Here is a 17,382-nt window from a genome sequence, read left to right on the forward strand (position 1 = left end):
AGCGGCCCAATAGTGTGCTGTACGTGGGGCGGGGCTCAGGTGCGGACGCCGCCGGTTGTCCTCTTCGCTGCTCCGTAGTGACGGGGATTGTTGTGCTGCAGAAATCCGGCTGTCGACTTGAGGACTTGCGTGCCGCTCAGCTCCCGGGACGTTTGGTGCGGCTTGTAAGGGCGTGGGCGAGTTTACGTGGGCCAGTCATTGCTGGTCGCATGGGTAACGAAGACAGTTCGGCTAGGCAACCTCAGTGATTTTTAACTCTGTTGGACTCGATTTGGGAGCTGGATGCCCATTTCATTCTTTTGTGGGCCGAGCCTGGGGGTTTGAGAAACCGGACTGGGGTCAAGATATTCATCTCACCGCTGGTAGCAGGATGAGGGACGAGAATACTTGCGGTGCAGGAGAAACGAAGTCAGGCAGGCAGGAGACGCAGCAGTAGGATCTCATTTGCAGGAGCTCTGTTTCTGACACGCTTTCTACTCCAGGAGCTGCTGCTAAGTAATTTCTGCTCAGCCATGTCGCCGGCTCCAGATGCAGCCCAGGCTCCTGCGTCGATCTCCCTGTTTGACCTCAGCGCGGATGCTCCGATCCTTCAGGGCCTGAGCCTGGTGAGCCACGCGCCTGGGGAGGCTCTGGCCCGGGCTCCGCGTACTTCCTGTTCAGGTATCCGGGAAGGTTTCAGTGAAACGTGACAGGGCTCCTTAGAGCGTATTGCTCGTTCAGGGAACACATTCTTATTGGTATTCCCGAATTTAGGAGGCCAGTTGATTTTTCTGCTTGATTAAATTAACTTAATCTCTGGGTAATTTCCAGCACAGCCCTTGTTTTCAAACAAGTCTTTTTGCCATCGCATATGTCTTCTCACGTTAACACCATTCCTTTCAAAAACATTTTAAACTTTGTAGAGATAAAGTTCTCAGATATATTCCACATTTAACCGGGCGCCACTCAAATTATTCCTTTTTGCTGAATATAAAACAATGTATTATTGTTTTGTATAGCTTTATTTTTTGAGAGTCTTGTTCTGTCGCCCAGGCTGGAGTGCAGTGGCACGATTTCCGCCCACTGTAATCTCTGCCTCCCGGGTTCAAGTGATTCTCCTGCCTCAGCCTCCCGAGTAGCTGGGACTACAGGCCCGCACCACCACGCCCGGCTAATTATTGTATTTTCAGTAGAGACGGGGTTTCACCATGTTGGCCAGGCTGGTCTCAAACTCCTGACCTCAAGTGATCTGCCTGTGTCAGCCTCCCGCAGTGCTGAGATTACAGGCCTGAGCCACCGTGTCGGGCCTGTTTTGTGTAACTCTAGTTTGGCTAAATCTTTTCTTGCACCTCTTCTTAGACAAACTGTACACTAATTGGAAATGTAAACTTTAAAAAATAGCATTTGGGAAGTGGTTTTTGTACAGTTAAAAATAATTTTAAACCGAACCGAAATTATTTTCTTTAGGATTCGCCTAAACAATCTGTTTGGCTAATTTAAATTAGAGAAGACGGCCGGGCGCGGTGGCTCAAGCCTGTAATCCCAGCACTTTGGGAGGCCGAGACGGGTGGATCACAAGGTCAGGAGATCGAGACCATCCTGGCTAACCCGGTGAAACCCCGTCTCTACTAAAAAATACAAAAAACTAGCCGGGCGAGGTGGCGGGCGCCTGTAGTCCCAGCTACTCGGGAGGCTGAGGCAGGAGAATGGCGTGAACCCGGGAGGCGGAGCTTACAGTGAGCTGAGATCCGGCCACTGCACTCCAGCCTGGGTGACAGAGCGAGACCGCGTCTCAAAAAAAAAAAAAAAAAAAAAAAAATTAGAGAAGACTCAGACTCAGACTCAGCCAGTGGGGAGGACTTGCATTGGCTGGATCTCGGGAGAGGGCTGCATTTGAGAAGTTTAACCCACCCCAAGGCTTTTACCCTCATCGGGTTCTTTTCCAGAATGCCCAGGGCCAGCTTTTATTTACATTCATTTTACTTTATTTTTTATGTATTTATTTTTTTTGAGACAGAGTCTCACTCCTGCCTCAGCCTGCTGAGTAGCTGGGACTGCAGGCGCCTGCCACTAAGCCCGGCTAATTTTTTGTATTTTTAGTAGAGACGGACGGGGTTTCACTGTGTTAGCCAGGATGGTCTCGATCTCCTGACTTCGTGATCTGTCCGCCTCGGCCTCCCAAAGTGCTGGGATTACAGGCATGAGCCACTGCGTCTGGCCAATTTTATTTCCATTCATTTTACATACATCTTTTCAGAAGCATGTTTATTGCATTAAGTGATTGCTGTACTGTTTATTTCATGACTACTAGAATGTAAATTCCTTGAAGGCAGTATCATTCCATCTCTTGTATCCTCCTCTGCTTTGTATATCACACACTGAATATAATTCTTGCCACTGTGGATTTGGGCTCCCTTTCTATGTCTAATTCCTCTTCCCTTATTTAGGCTCAGGGGAGAGAGAAAGCCCAGAAATAAAGCTACTCCAGGGTCCTGTGGATATTTCAGACAAGTTATTCTGTTCATCCTGTGACCAAACCTTCCAGAACCACCAAGAACAGGTAATAGGTCAGGTGCAGAGCTAGATGTTAGAAGCAAAAGTGTAATGGTGGGTGCGGAGAGGTAGACATTTGATTTGTCTTCATAAAGGTCCATGCTTTGACTGAGGCAGTCGGTGTTACCTGGTCGTACTTCCTAGAATTCTATAACTGGTCTTGGCCAGTACACAAGGCCAGGCTGGGGCATATTTCTACCTTTATCTCACTCTTTGTCTTTGTACTAGAGGGAACATTATAAGCTTGACTGGCATCGGTTTAACCTAAAGCAACGTCTCAAGGACAAGCCTCTCCTGTCTGCCCTGGACTTTGAAAAGCAGAGCTCCGCAGGTGATGATTGGTAGGGGGCCTATGTAGGAGTAGGACATGGAGGTATAAGAAAGCACTAGTTTAGAGTTTGAGGAAAGAACAAAGATGGGGTACCAAACTTTGTATCTTGTGTTGTCTGTCCTCAGGATATCTTTCCAGCATCTCGGGATCAGAAGACTCAGACTCAGCCAGTGAGGAGGACTTGCAGACACTGGATCAGGAGAGGGCTACATTTGAGAAGTTTAGCCAACCCCAAGGCTATTACCCTCATCGTGTTCTTTTCCAGAATGCCCAGGGCCAGTTTCTTTATGCCTACCGCTGTGTCCTAGGCCCTCATCAGGCAAGTGACAGTACAGGTTGTATGGCTAACCCCAGCTTTTTGTACACCCAGCCTAGATTTCCCTTAGCCTAGTGCATTTCTCCCTGCTTCTCTTCCTTCCTGTTGGGTGTGGGTATCACGCTTGACAACATAGTTTTGGATTGAAACTGGCCTGAATTGTGGAAGGATTAAGTTTAAGGGAATTAAGTTTGGAAACAAACCAATTTAGTTTGAATTGTGATTCTACCACTTCATCTTAACTACCTCTCCAAGCCTCAAATTTCCTTGCTTGTCAAATGGAAACAAGTCTCAGAGTGGTAATATTAAACGAGATAATGTTTGTGAATATTGGCCCTTCGTTTCTTGCTCTCAGTGAATGCAACAGATATGTTTCTGATGCTTCTCTGTCATCAAGGATCCCCCAGGAGAGGCAGAACTGTTGCTACAGAACCTGCAAAGTAGAGGTCCCAGAGACTGCGTGGTGCTCATGGCTGCAGCTGGGCACTTTGCTGGTGCCATATTTCAAGGGTGAGAGGGTGCTGCATGGGGGTAAGGATGGAGTGGATCCTGTTAGCTAGGGAGCACCAGCTGGTCTCCAGTACTGAGTCTGTGCTGTCTACAGAAGAGAAGTGGTGACACACAAAACCTTTCACCGCTATACGGTGCGGGCCAAGCGGGGCACAGCCCAGGGGCTTCGGGATGCCCGGGGTGGGCCATCACGCTCTGCTGGAGCCAGCCTGAGGCGCTACAATGAAGCCACACTATATAAGGTGAGTTAAGCCTTTTAGATCGGGTGGTACGGATCCATACTCTTTGCATCTCAGTTCAACTCATTTGTTAAGTAGGAAGGTTTTTGACTCATATCCTTCCAATTTTCATTATAGGTAGACAAAGGTAGATGAGGGATTCCCCAGGAGCCTTAGTCCTCTCATTGTTTCTCCGTGTTATTCTCTACTTTCCACTCCTTGCACTTCTGTGGGCCATTTTTTTAGTTGGAGATTTAAAAATACCAAGTGAAGGTATGCAGGACTGAGTTACTCTCTTCTCTAGGATGTTCGTGACATGCTGGCAGGGCCAGGCTGGGCTAAGGCACTGGAGGAGGCTGGTACAATACTGTTGCGTGCTCCCCGCTCTGGCCGGTCTTTGTTCTTTGGAGGCAAGGGGGCACCCCTGCAAAGGGGGGATCCCCGACTTTGGGATATCCCCCTCGCCACCCGCAGACCCACCTTCCAAGAGCTACAGCGTGTGCTCCATAAGCTGACCACTTTGCATATCTATGGTGAGCCTTTGCTCCAGATCCCAATTCCCTAGACCTTCCTGTTCTCTCCAACCTAAGCCTCCATTCTCATTGGTATATCCAGAGGACTTTCTAAGCCTTGCACTGCAGCCCAGCTACATCTGCATTGAGAGAAATCTGCACTAGCTTCTCCTCAGATAAGGCTGAGAAAGATCTTTTGTTTTATGGCAGAAGACGACCCTCGGGAAGCAGTCAGACTGCACTTACCTCAGACACACTGGAAAACAGTAAGAGAGGAGAGAAAGAAGCCTACTGAGGAAGAAATAAGAAAGATCTGCAGTGATGAAAAGGAAGCACTTGGGCAGAATGAGGAATCTCCCAAACAGGGTTTGATTACTATCTGGCAACTGTCAGATCTGAGTTTCTGTCCTAAAAATGCAGTGGCAAATTCTCTACTCTCATAACTGACCCATTTCCTTATTTAAACACACACCCACACAGTGTCTATATCTTAGCAATTACTGAGACATGTTTAGTGACCTTTCCAAATCTATTTTCTCTTTTTTTTTTTTTTTTTTGAGACGGAGTCTCGCTCTGTCGCCCAGGCTGGAGTGCAGTGGCGCGATCTCTGCTCACTGCAAGCTCCGCCTCCCGGGTTCACGTGATTCTCCTGCCTCAGCCTCTGAGTAGCTGGGACTACAGGCGCCCGCCACCATGCCCGGCTAATTTTTTGTATTTTTAGTAGAGACGGGGTTTCACTGTGTTAACCAGGATGGTCTCGATCTCCTGACCTCGTGATCCGCCCGCCTTGGCCTCCCAAAGTGCTGGGATTACAGGCTTGAGCCACCTCGCCTGGCCTATTATCTCTTTTGTTATGGATGTTTCCCCAGAGCTAAGAAAGTCTTCGAGTGGAGCAGATGCGTGCATGTGTTGCATGGATCTCACATAGTTTATCTTTGATTGGATGCTGTGGTTTGAGGCTGAGGGCTGCTTCCATGTTTTCCTCTATTGTGTAGCATCCTAAGGCTGCTCACAGGGAGAGTCCAGCGACTTGTTCTTGTCTGGGCTGAGAGTCTCATTTCTGCATGTGATATAATGGACTCAACTCTTGATGTGCTACTTTATCTGGGTGACAAAAACAATTTCATTTCAGGCTTTCATTCTTATGCATCTGCTTCCACCCTCTGAGAACTCCCTAGATGGATTTCACATGTCAGGTTTTTCCCTAGGTTCAGGGTCAGAGGGAGAAGATGGCTTTCAGGTAGAGTTGGAGTTAGTAGAGTTGACTGTGGGGACTCTGGATCTTCGTGAGTCTGAAGTATTGCCCAAGCGGAGAAGGAGAAAAAGGAATAAGAAGGAGAAAAGCCGAGACCAGGAGGCTGGGGCACATCGGACTCTTCTCCAGCAACCTCAAGAAGATGAGCCTTCTGCACAGTCATCCCAGGCAGTTGCAGCCCCCTTGGGTCCTTTGCTGGATGAGGCCAAAGCCCCTGGTCAGCCAGAGCTCTGGGATGCACTGCTTGCCGCTTGCCGAGCTGGAGATGTTGGAGTGCTGAAGCTCCAGCTAACACCCAGCCCTGCAGACCCTGGAATTCTGTCTCTGCTCAGTGCCCCCTTGGGCTCTGGTGGCTTTACTCTCCTGCATGCAGCAGCTGCAGCTGGCAGAGGCTCAGTGGTTCGTCTGCTGCTGGAAGCAGGTGCCGACCCCACTGTGCAGTGAGTAAAGGTCCCCATCCTGAGTCATTTTGGGTATAGAGAGGATAATTTGGAGGTTAAAGTTGGCACTGGCTACTTGACAATATTCTCTTGGTCTGGTTGGGTGATGTTAGGAAAGGCAGGAGGCAAGTTAAACCCATTTTTGGAGTTTTTGCGCCTAGGGACTCTCGGGCCCAGCCACCTTACACTGTTGCGGCTGACAAATCAACACGTAATGAGTTCCGAAGGTTCATGGAGAAGAATCCAGATGCCTATGATTACAACAAGGCTCAGGTCAGCTGGAATAGGAGGGACAAGCAGAGTGGGAACGCATCACCATTCCTGGCTAGATCCTTTCTACTTCTTGCAGTTTTACCAAGGATAGCTTATAGGGTCTTATATTTGAAATCCTCCAGGTGCCAGGACCATTGACACCAGAAATGGAGGCACGGCAGGCTACACGGAAAAGGGAGCAGAAGGTAGCCCGGCGGCAACGGGAGGAACAGCAGCGGAGGCAGCAGGAGCAGGAGGAGCGTGAACGAGAAGAGCAGCGGCGATTTGCCGCCCTCAATGACCAAGAGAAAGTGAGACTGGAGGTTCTCTTGTCCATGGAAAGGCTTCCTTTGGTCTAGCCCCTTCCCCAGCGTGCAGCTCTCACCTCTTGGTGCCCTACTCACCACTGGGGCCTTGTCCTTAACACAACTTGTCTCCCTCAGAGAGCTCTGGCTGCAGATCGCCGACTCGCTGCCCAGTTGGGAGCCCCTACCCCTCCAATCCCTGACTCTGCAATCGTCAATACTCGGTATGGGGTGGGGGATGAGGGAGTGGGTGTACTGTAATGTTGCAGGGACCATTGGGAGCAGGTGAAATGAGTGCCTGCACAGTATTCAGAAGGCTTTTTTTTTTTTTTTTTTTTTTTTTTGAGACGGAGTCTCGCTCTGTCGCCCAGGCTGGAGTGCAGTGGCCGGGTCTCAGCTCACTGCAAGCTCCGCCTCCCGGGTTCGGGCCATTCTCCTGCCTCAGCCTCCTGAGTAGCTGGGACTACAGGCGCCCGCCACCTCGCCCGGCTAGTTTTTTGTATTTTTTAGTAGAGACGGGGTTTCACCGTGTTAGCCAGGATGGTCTCGATCTCCTGACCTAGTGATCCGCCCGTCTCGGCCTCCCAAAGTGCTGGGATTACAGGCTTGAGCCACCGCGCCCGGCCTCAGAAGGCTTTTTGAGATTTGAGATGTTCTGGCAGATGCTGCAGTGAAAATAGAAATGGCAGGAGGAGGGATTGGGAGAGCGTGGATTGGAAAGTTTCTGGGGTACCTGTCCAGCCATTTTTCTTCCTCTTGTTCAGACGCTGCTGGAGTTGTGGGGCATCCCTCCAAGGCCTCACTCCCTTTCACTACCTCGACTTCTCTTTCTGCTCCACACGTTGCCTCCAGGATCATCGCCGTCAGGCAGGGAGGCCCTCTTCCTGATCTCTTACAGCTCGAGGGCACATTCACAACAGCCCTAGGTTTTCTCATCCCCATGAAACCAGAGGTTATTTGGAAGATGGGGGTGAAGGACACTCGGGAACCAGGACAAAGACAGGGCCACAGAGGCATGTGGAGCTGGTACTGTCTCTGGAACTTTAATCACAATAAAGTTTGGCAAGGAATGTGTACTTGTACTTACATTCAGAGGCATTGTGGCCTTTAGTTCCTTATGGTCACCATGGCCAGCACCAAGGGATCCTGCCCACTCCATGTCCCAGGTCCAAGGGTTACCTTTCTTTTTTTTTTTTTTTTTTTTTTGAGATGGAGTCTCACTGTCACCCAGGCTGGAGTGCAGTGGCACGATCTCCACTCGCTGCAACCTCCACCTCCTGGGTTCAAGCAATTCTCCTGCCTCAGCCTCCCAAGTAGCTGGGATTACAAACAGCCCACCATCACACCCGGCTAATTTTTGTATTTTTAGTGGAGACGGGGTTTCATCATGTTGGCCAGGCTGGTCTTGAACTCCTGACCTCAGGTGATCCACCCGTCTCAGCCTCCCAAAGTGCTGGGATTACAGGCGTGAGCCACCACACCCGGCCTACCTTTCTTTCAGTGCCCACTTAACTCCATTGGTTCAGAGGCACTCAGTGTATCAGCTGAAAGGGAATTGATATGTGTCCTGTGCAAAGTACTAGTGCTATTGAGGATAGGCTTATCCAAAAATTGGACTTGGGGCTGGAGAGGTACATTTTCTAGTTCTAGCAATGTGATTTTGTTGAGGGCTCCCCTAGGAAACAGCAGGAATCTTGGCACGTAGAGGGTCTGTTGTGGCCCCCGCTTTGTCCAGTACCGGCCCAAGTTAAACCCATTGATCCAGACTTGGCCCTGGGGAATAGGGAGCAGGAAAGAGGGGAAAAGAAAGGGTCAGCTCTCCAGGGGTAGAATCATACCCTTTTGGGTTTCTAATCAGAGGATACTTTCTGCTCCCCTCCTGTGATTTTTCTCTTTTACCTCCCCGCTACCCAAACCACCACCATTAGCAATACCTTGGTCCATCCAGGTAGATGTAGAAATGTGTCCCCAACTGAGCCTAAAATTGGAAATGTTTTGGAGTAGAATGTGGGGCCAGAAGGAGCTTGAGGATATGGCCATTTTGGCAACTGGAGGAGAAACCACCACTTTACAAGGTTATCAATTTTCAGAGGGAACATCATCCACTGGGTAAGGATTGTTTGCCCCAGAATTGGTGGCTCCAACAGGCCCTGTAGGGAAGGAAAATGAAAAGTCATCATTCACTAAGCTTTGAGGCCAAGCTATCCTTAATCAAGCCCTGGGATGTAACTAGGCAAAGCTAGCTCACCTTGAAGTCACTGCTGTTAGACCCAAAACTGAGCCTCCCCATGTTCTCCACCAAGATATCCAGTTTGGACCCCACTTTCCCCATCAAAAATAGTTTGTCTCTCATATTCCGCTCCAAAACACCCTGGAACACCTGTGGATAGGAGATAGGATAGCAAGGCTCAGCGTTAGCTCTTAGCCACTGCATAGGAAACCACATTAGGATACTTATTTGGAGGGCAGAGAGAATGTAGCCATTTATCACCCATCTATTCTAGAACTCTATCCTTAAACTCTTCCTCATCCCAGCTTATCCCTGGAACCCTCTGCAAATGTGAGCAGGCAGATGGAAAAGTGTAAATATGGGGAACTTAAGGCTAATGCTTCCTGGGGAAGGGAGGAGTTTGGGGCTTACGGCCTGGAATTAGGTTCTCACCCCATCCACCATCACATAGGCACGGTCATGGACTCCATTATTTGGCACCCAGAATGGTGTTGGTTCAAAAATGGTATGGGTCATATAGGTTCGGTACAACATGAAGCCACGGTCCTGGGTGTGGAAGAATGAGTACTTCAGACAAACAAAAGAGGACACTGTGGCTATAGCCAAGGAACTTTTGGCTGTAGCTGTTGAGGGAGGTTGTCATCTCCACCAGATGTGGGTTTATGCCTTACCTGCTTGACAGCCTCAAAGGTCATTGGCAAGATTGAACGAATGGGCCCACTGGGGCATAACAAGTCTAGGAAAGCCAGCAAATGCCCAACCTATTAGAATAAGGGAGAAGAATCAGAATATCAGGGAAGTTTCTGGATAGAGGACAAAAAAGAATAGGCTACCTAGAAAAAAAAAAGGTGTGATACTAGAGAAAAGATGTGGAGGAACTTACCAGGTGCAGAGTCAAAGGTCCAACCATCATCTTGGGGCTGGGGGGAGGTAAAGGTCCCAAAGGAACTTCCTGGAACTGAGCCCAAATTCTCTCAGGAGCCATAGGAAAACCACAGAAAACAATACCTATTCCAAGACTCTAGGGCAGAGTTCCTAACCTGGGGCCTAGGGAAGGGCTTCAGGGGTCATGGAGGCTCAGTAATTTTGCACACCTGTGTGTCTTCACACATAGTTCCATTTGGGTGAATGGGAAATGCTTCAGTGGGATGCTCAGAGGGCTCTGTGGCCCAGACAATAACCACCAATTTATGGGATCCCTTTACAATGTGGGCACTCCCTTCCTCCAAATTAATAAAAGCCTTTGGAGCTTAATGAAGTGGTAGGGTACCTTGCTGATGACATCTCGAAGAGCAAAAAGCTTAGGTGTGGGGTCCCCTGCTTCAGATATAGGTGCATCATAGTCATAGCTGGTAGTAATTGAAAGGAAGCGTCCCTTCTTATCGGCACCTGAAGTTGAGCCAATTTAATTCAACATCTATTTCAGATGACAGGCACTACTAAGCATGCTTCATGCAGAGAATTTTGCCATCAGAGGGGGCAGTGGTGGCCATATTCAGCTTCTAGACATCCTAATCCATCTGGCCCTTAGATTCTAATTCCTTCTTACCTCCCTGCTTCCATCCCAGGGACCATCTGGACTCACCATTCCAATATCCAAAGTTGGTACCTCCATGGAACATGTACCTGAAGTGAGAGAGGGTGGGGGAACAGGTAAAAGCTGACTCACTGAATCTTAACTTTCATCCCCAACTCCCAGCTACAGATTCATATTGCCCCCAGTGTCTTTACTTACATGTTCACACTGGCTCCCAACTTGAGCATGTTCTCTAGTCCTTTGGTTACAGCTGACACAGACCGTGTGGAGTGATTCTGGCCCCAGTAATCCAGCCAGCCTGTGTAGTACTCAGAGTTTACCTAGAGTGTGAAATGAAAGAAGCTGTGAGTGAGATGGAACTAAGCTGGACCCATTCCTATCCCTGATTCACTGATTCCCCTCTGGCCCCTCACCAATGGCCCATGGGGTTCATACTTCCGAAGCAGGGTAAAGATTTTGGTCATGTTGTCAGCTGTGAAAAGGAGGCAAAAGAAAAAGATAAATATCATGGAAGAGGTGTCCCCTCCCCAGACTCCACTCCCAGCCCTTGCATGAGACCTGGGCCAAAATCTACAGTGGTATAGAGTCCCTGGAGGGAGCCACACTTGAGTCCTTCAGGCCCATCTGTGGTGAAGAGCAAGATCTTTTCTCCTAGTAGTGCACGGAAGAGTCCAGCCAAGTGCCTCATGTAACTGAAGTCACAGGCTCCATAGCTACCGTATTCATTCTCCACCTGCCAAAGGGGAGGGAAAGTGGAACCCAGCTATGGGATTGAGGTCAAGGACCCCTTGTACCTCTTTCCCCTGCCCCAGTCACTTCCCCTTTGTACCTGAATGCTAATGATGTTGCCCCCATTGTGGTAAAGCCATGGATATATCTTGGGCAGCAAGACCTTGAACCAGGAGTCTACTGCGGCAAGGAAGTCTAAAAGAAGGAGCAGAGCTTCTGCGTTAGGGGCTACCATCACACTTGCTCACCACTAAATATGGGAAGCAATGACTCTTGTCAAGAAATTCCTAACCCTAAGCACCTTGTATGTTTGCCTGTCAATGAAATTTGAACATAGGAAACCTTAAAGTAGTGTCTCTTAAAAACAAATGTAGGCTGGGCGTGGTTGCTCATGCCTGTAATCCCAACACTTTGGGAGGCCGAAGCGGGCGGATCACGAGATCAGGAGTTCAAGACCAGCCTGGCCAACATAGTGAAACCCCGTCTCTACTAAAAATATAACAAAAAATTAGCCGGGTGTGGTGGTGGGCACCTGTAATCCCGGCTACTCTGGAGGCTGAGGCAGGAGAATCACTTGAACCTGGGAGGTGGAGGTTGCAGTGAGCGGGGATTGCACCACTGCACTCCAGCCTGGGCGACAGAGAAAAAAAGTAAGATGCTTATGTGAATTTAATGGTATCTACACAAAAAATAAACATAAGAAAAATGTTAAATACATAGCCTAGAGCTCTTATTATGTAATCAACTTATACCTGAGATTGGTACAAAGTAGCATGGGAGTTCACAGAAATGTAGAATGTCTGACCTGTACCCTGATGTAACTGACAATGCGGGTGATTTAAATAAGCAATTAAAACATTATTATATAGGTTGAGTACCCTTAATCTGAAATTTTAAATGCTCCAAAATTTGAAATTTTTGAGCATCAACATGATACTACAAGTGGAAAATTCCACATCTGACCCTTTAACTTCTGATGGTTCAATGTACACAAACTTTGCTTCATGCACACAATAATTTAAAATATTCTATTCCTGGCTGAGTGTGGTGGCTCACACCTGCAATCCCAGCACTCTGGGACTCTGAGGCAGGTGGATCACTTGAGCCCAGGAGTTTGAGACCAGTGGGACAACGTGGTGAAACCCTGTCTCTTAAAAAAAAAAAAAAAAAAAGACATGGCCTGGCATGGTGGCTTATGCCTGGAATCCCAGTATTTTGGGAGGCTGAGGTGGACGGATCACCTGAGGTCAGGAGTTTGAGACCAGCCTGGCCAAAATGGCAAAATGCCGTCTCTACTAAAAATATAAAAGTTGGCTGGGCATGGTGGGCATGCACCTGTAGCCCCAGCCACTCAGGAGGCTGAGACAAGCAAATTGCTTAAATCTGGGAGGCGGAGGCTGCTGTGAGGTTACATCATGCCACCGCACTCGAGCCTGGGTGACAAAGCAAGACTCCATCTCAAAAAGATAAAATAATAAAACATAAAATATTGTATTCCCTAGCAAGGAAGGAGGATAAAATACAGTGGTAAGGCTGGGCGCAGCGGCTCATGCCTGTAATCCCAGCACTTTGGGAGGCTGAGGCAGGCAGATCACAAGGTCAACAGATTGAGGCCATCCTGGCCAACATGGTGAAACCCTGTCTCTACTAAAAATACAAAAAAATTAGCTGGGCGTGGTGGCGCGTGCCTGTAATCCCAGCTACTCAGGAGGCTGAGGCAGGAGAATCACTTGAACCCGGAAGGCAGAGGTTGTAGTGAGCTGACACTGCACCACTGCACTCCATCCTGGGCAACAAGAGCGAAACTCCATCTCAAAACAAACAAACAAGAATGGTGGTATATGGGGAGCCTAAAATATAGAGAGAGTGGCCAGGTGTGGTGGCTCATGCCTGTAATTCCAGCACTTTCGGAGGCCAAGGTGGGGGTGGATGACCTGAAGTCAGGAGTTTGAGACACTCCTGGCCAACATGGCGAAAACCTGTCTCTACTAAAAACACAAAAAATTAGCCAGGCAAGGTAGTAGGTGCCTGCAATCCCAGTTACTTGGGAGGCTGAGGCAGGAGAATCACTTGAAACTGGCAGTCGGAGATTGCAGAGAGCCAGGGTCACGTGACTGCACTCCAGCCTGGGCAACAGAGCAAGACTCCGTCTCAAAAAAAATAAAAATTTTATATATATATGTGTGTGTGTGTGTATATATATATACACATACATATATACATATATATATGTATGTATATAGAGAGAAAAGAGAAACCAGGAAGGCCTCCCCAAGGTAACTTCTGCAGGAAGCTTGTGGTGAAGGAGCACCACATGCAAAGGCCTCAAAGCCCAAGGCCTGGTGGGTCTGAAGAACAGCAATGAGGCCACTGTGGCTGGAGCAGAGTGAACATGGGGGAGAAACGCAATAATGTCGAGGAGGTGACTGGGGCCAATTGTGTAGGACCTACCACATTAAGGAATTTATGGTTCATATTCAGAATGAGATGAGAATCTACTGGAGAGGTTTAAGCAGAGAAATGACAAGATCTGAGATGTATCTTTAAACTTATATTTGAACAGGATCACACTGGCTGCTCTACTGAGAACAGATTGTATGGGAGAGAGGGCAAACAAGGGAAACCAGTTAGGAAGCTATAAAATAAGCCAGCTGAGAGAGATGGTTTGGACCAGGGTGGAGGCAATGGGAGTGATAAAAAGCACTTAAATTTAATGTTTGTGATGATACAGCTGATAGGATTTTCTATTTTTTGAGACAAAGTCTCTTTGATCTGTCACCCAGGCTGGAATGTAGTTGCTCCATCTCGACTCAGTGCAACCTCCAATCCCTGGGCCCAAGCGATTCTCCTGCCTCAGCCTCCCAAGTAGCTGGAATTACAGGCGCCCACCACCTCGCCCAGCCAATTTTTTGTATTTTTAGTAGAGATGGCATTTTGCCATGTTGGCCAGGTGGGTCTCAAACTCCTGACCTCAGGTCATCCACCCGCCTTGGCCTCCGAAAGTGCTGGGATTACAGGCATAAGCCACCGCCCCCAGCCGTTTTTTGTTTTTTTTTAAATCAGTTTCTTCCACTATATTATAAGCTCTACAGCACAGGATGGGGGTCTGTCTGGTCCCCCAGTTTCTAGCATCCTGCTGGGTATGACGGAAACACTTGGTAGATGAATGATGACCTCCAATTTGGGAATGGTGTCTTCTGCTTTTGGCACCCAAATGGCCCTTTTTACTTACTTGCTTCTGTGTTAAATCTTTTGTCTCAACTCACCTGGATCTGAGGTTCTCAGACGAATTTCAGGTTTTCGAAGCAACCAGGATGGGAGACCCCCCTGAGACAAACATAAAGAGAACAAAGAAGCATGTAGGTTTTGTTGTGGGGTGTGGTGGGGAAGGTAGGAAGCGAAGGAATTGAGTATAGTGCTGGAGATGGCCCTAGGGTGTGGGCAGATGGGAGTAGTCTAGGAACTGCACAAGGATAACTGGTTCTATCCCTTCTCCAGCTAACTCACCATCTCCCACTCTGCACAGATGTAAGGTCCTGGTCTCAGTATGACCAAAAGGTTCGCTAGAGCTGCCTCATTCAGAAAGGCAATGAGGTCCCGGCTGCCATTAAAGTTATAGACCCCAGGCTGTGGCTCGTGGTAGTTCCAGGGCACATAACTGAGAAAGGAAAAGGTTAATAGGGCCCAAGGTGGAGAGATGCCAGGGAGGCCTAAGGGCTCAGGCCTTGCAGGGAATCTCCAGGAAGCCGTTGGAAGGAGGTCTTGGCCTGCCCTTTCCCACCCTTGGCCTAGGAGTCCTGGCAGTCTTCCTGTCCCGACCTCCTTTCTAAGGGGGCGGTAGAAAGAGTAGGTCCCATCCCTCCACGGCTCTTGCGAGCACTTCTTACAACTGTATGGCGTTGAGGCCGCTCCATCGCATCTTCAAAAGCCGGTCGGCCCAAAGCACCCGCGGTACCCGAAAGTAGTGCAGGCTGCCAGATACATAGCGGAACGGGGCCCCGTCTAGGAGAAACCTGTCATGATCCCGATCCACTATGAACGACCGAGTGTCTGCCTACAAAGAGAAAGAGACGCTGCTCAGCAGAGGCCTGGGTCGAGGGAGCGTCCAGGGTCAGCGCCTGCCAAGAGCAGAGGAGATGGAACTACCCCTGCCGGTTGTTTGGTTGTTACTTTGGACTTTCTCTCATCCGCCGTATCTGATCCCACGTCACCACAACCGGCCGGCTGGTTCGCCGCCTCATCTTACCTGGGGCAGCAGTAGCGTCAGGCTGAGCGGCAGCAGCAGGGAGCGAAGGCAGGACGGCTTCTTGGGAGCCATGGCGCTTACAGCTCTCCTCTAGACTGAGACGGCGGACAGACCGTCACGTGTCGGATTCCTGGGAGGGAACCTCAGCGAACAAGGGGGCGGAGATCACCTCAAGTTGCCAGGCGGTTAGCCTGGACTTCCTCTCCAGCCTGCAGCCACCCCCTTACTCTACTAGTTTGTAAAATCCTCTACATCATGTTAAAGTGCAGTTCACGAACCAGCTTCATCAACGTCACCTGGGAGCTTGTTAGAACTGGAGAATCTGGCTGGGCACGATGGCTCACGCCTGTAATCCCAAAACTTTGGGAGGCTGAGGCGGGTGGATCACTTGAGGTCCGGAGTTCAAGACCAGCTTGGCCAACAGGGCGAAACCCTGTCTCTACTAAAAATACAAAAATTAGCTGGGCCTGGTGGCGCGCGCCTGTATTCCCAGCTACTCCGAGGGTGGGGGTGGGGGTGGGGGTGGGGGTGGGGGCTGAGGCAGGAGAATTGCTTGAACCCGGAAGGCGGAGGTTGCAGTGAACCGAGATCCTGCCACTGCACTCCAGCCTGGGCAACAGAGCGAGACTCCATCTCAAAAAAACAAACAAACAAAAAAGAAATGCAAAACCTCAGATCCTACCTCAGACCTATAGAATCAGAACTTGTATTTTAACAAGATTCCCAGGTTATCCTAAGCACCTTTGAAATCGAGAAGCATGGCTTTACTTGACTGGGGGCCCTGAAGACAGGGAGTGCCCTGTTCATCTCAAATCCTCAGCTTCTAGCACAGGGTCTGGCACAGAGTAGGTTAAATCTGGATGAATGAATGTCAGAACCAAAGGGCTAAAACAGGTTCAGAATCAAGGGAAACTGTTGGAAAATCTTCAGGGTGATCCGGGGTGTGGAAGGAAGGAACCAGGTCACGAGAAGGACCTCTTTCCTGGAGAGCACCGTTTCAGCAAAACAGCAATTCCCTCCTGGCCATTCCACCTTCTTTGGAAGTGCACCCCTCTCCAGCTTACCCTGCCTGCCTCAGCAACAGATGTTAAGGACAACTGCTTTGTGCCAAGGCTTGGAAACTTGTGAATTTCCTTTTCTTTTGACTTTACAATCTCAAGAATGGGATGTGAAGATCAGGGTAATAATAATTACTGTTTATTGACATGTACTGAAGGCTATGTGTCAGATATTGTATTAAACACTGTACATCTAATTTAATCTTCAAACAACTCCATGAAGTAGATAATTATCATTTCCATTTTACAGAGGAGGAGAGGAATGGAGGGAAACATTAAGTAGCCTGTCCAAGGTCACACAACTACGTTAACAGAGCTGGCGTTTGAACTAGTCAGTCTGGCCTCACAGTTAAGCTACTTAACATTAGGTACTATTATACCTATTTTACAGCTACTAAAAGTAAGGATCCGAGAGGTTAAGTAACTTGCCCGAGGTTACACACCTAGTATGCTATTAACACTCAATTTAGAAACTGAAAGTCTGGTTCACAAGCCTGAGCTCTTAACCACTGAGAGTAGAGGTAGTGGGATACAGGCCAGAGCCCGGAAGGTTGTAAGGGATCAGGAGACCAGGCCACCAGACCCGCCCCTACCTGGAATCCCCTCCGGGCTGCAGTGTAGTAGCCGCTTTCTGCCCCAGAGCGCCGGAGGTATGAAGCCTCCTACCTCCAACATTGGGAGATGGAGGTCCTGGGGGCCTCGGGCCGAGCCCGGCTTTGCTCCCCTTTGGCGCAGATGCCTGCGTCTTGACCCCCACTGAAGGCCAAGTAGAGAACCCTCACCAGGGTCCTGGGACCCGTCCACCCCTAGACCTAGCTCGCCCTGGGCCTCTCAGCTCCGCGCCCCCACATCCTCCAGATGCCCAGCGGTTGCTAAGATACCGCGGGCCGTTACGCCGCCGCGGACTGATG

General features: G+C 49.2%; 2 protein-coding genes across 18 annotated transcripts; one reads left to right on the forward strand and one right to left on the reverse strand.

The window, feature by feature from the left end:
* The first annotated feature begins 89 nt into the window (after positions 1–89).
* ANKZF1 (ankyrin repeat and zinc finger peptidyl tRNA hydrolase 1) lies at positions 90–7,741 on the forward strand. Of its 8 annotated transcripts, none has more exons than XR_010580102.2 (14): positions 90–155; positions 483–660; positions 2,427–2,539; positions 2,761–2,863; positions 2,989–3,182; positions 3,577–3,689; positions 3,784–3,931; positions 4,212–4,440; positions 4,630–4,785; positions 5,628–6,114; positions 6,276–6,387; positions 6,510–6,677; positions 6,810–6,987; positions 7,305–7,741. XR_010580102.2 is itself a non-coding variant. In XM_045367755.2 (14 exons), exons 2-14 carry the CDS (start codon positions 513–515, stop codon positions 7,557–7,559), a joined length of 2,181 nt encoding a protein of 726 aa, XP_045223690.2. In that variant the 5' UTR covers positions 90–164; positions 483–512; the 3' UTR covers positions 7,560–7,741. The 8 variants fall into 8 exon arrangements, 5 of the variants coding, with proteins under 5 accessions (XP_045223690.2, XP_073866304.1, XP_045223689.2 ...); XM_045367755.2 differs by having other exon boundaries at positions 90–164; positions 6,810–6,895; positions 7,436–7,741; XM_074010203.1 differs by having other exon boundaries at positions 90–164; positions 483–605; positions 6,810–6,895; positions 7,436–7,741.
* On the reverse strand, positions 7,690–17,353 carry GLB1L (galactosidase beta 1 like). Of its 10 annotated transcripts, XM_065526125.2 has the most exons (17): positions 17,065–17,353; positions 15,414–15,508; positions 15,055–15,221; positions 14,675–14,825; positions 14,434–14,494; positions 11,268–11,362; positions 10,997–11,171; positions 10,852–10,910; positions 10,637–10,758; positions 10,487–10,527; positions 10,172–10,290; positions 9,785–9,859; positions 9,573–9,662; positions 9,334–9,447; positions 8,920–9,051; positions 8,606–8,821; positions 7,690–8,444 (listed from the first exon to the last, which is right to left on the reverse strand). In XM_065526125.2, the coding sequence occupies exons 2-17, from the start codon at positions 15,483–15,485 to the stop codon at positions 8,169–8,171; spliced, it is 1,965 nt and encodes a 654-aa protein (XP_065382197.1). In that variant the 5' UTR covers positions 15,486–15,508; positions 17,065–17,353; the 3' UTR covers positions 7,690–8,168. The 10 variants fall into 10 exon arrangements, 7 of the variants coding, with proteins under 7 accessions (XP_065382197.1, XP_073866305.1, XP_005574408.1 ...); XM_074010204.1 differs by lacking the exon at positions 8,920–9,051; XM_005574351.5 differs by lacking the exon at positions 17,065–17,353 and having other exon boundaries at positions 15,414–15,527.
* Between the last annotated feature and the right edge of the window lie 29 nt (positions 17,354–17,382).

The sequence above is a fragment of the Macaca fascicularis genome, chromosome 12 (genome assembly GCF_037993035.2).
Source record: "Macaca fascicularis isolate 582-1 chromosome 12, T2T-MFA8v1.1".
Taxonomy (NCBI): domain Eukaryota; kingdom Metazoa; phylum Chordata; class Mammalia; order Primates; family Cercopithecidae; genus Macaca; species Macaca fascicularis.

Bases quoted from the DNA above. Each gene is read 5' to 3' on its own strand.
- ANKZF1 (XM_045367755.2), top strand. From the start codon at position 513: ATGTCGCCGGCTCCAGATGCAGCCCAGGCTCCTGCGTCGATCTCCCTG. The intron at 3,932-4,211 runs GTGAGTTAAGCC...TCTCTTCTCTAG, and splicing joins ATGAAGCCACACTATATAAG to GATGTTCGTGACATGCTGGC. The intron at 6,896-7,435 runs GTATGGGGTGGG...CCTCTTGTTCAG, and splicing joins TCTGCAATCGTCAATACTCG to ACGCTGCTGGAGTTGTGGGG.
- GLB1L (XM_065526125.2), bottom strand. From the start codon at position 15,485: ATGGCTCCCAAGAAGCCGTCCTGCCTTCGCTCCCTGCTGCTGCCGCTC. The intron at 10,911-10,996 runs GTCTCATGCAAG...TCCTTTTCACAG, and splicing joins CACTGTAGATTTTGGCCCAG to CTGACAACATGACCAAAATC. The intron at 8,822-8,919 runs GTGAGCTAGCTT...CCTTCCCTACAG, and splicing joins CTAACAGCAGTGACTTCAAG to GGCCTGTTGGAGCCACCAAT.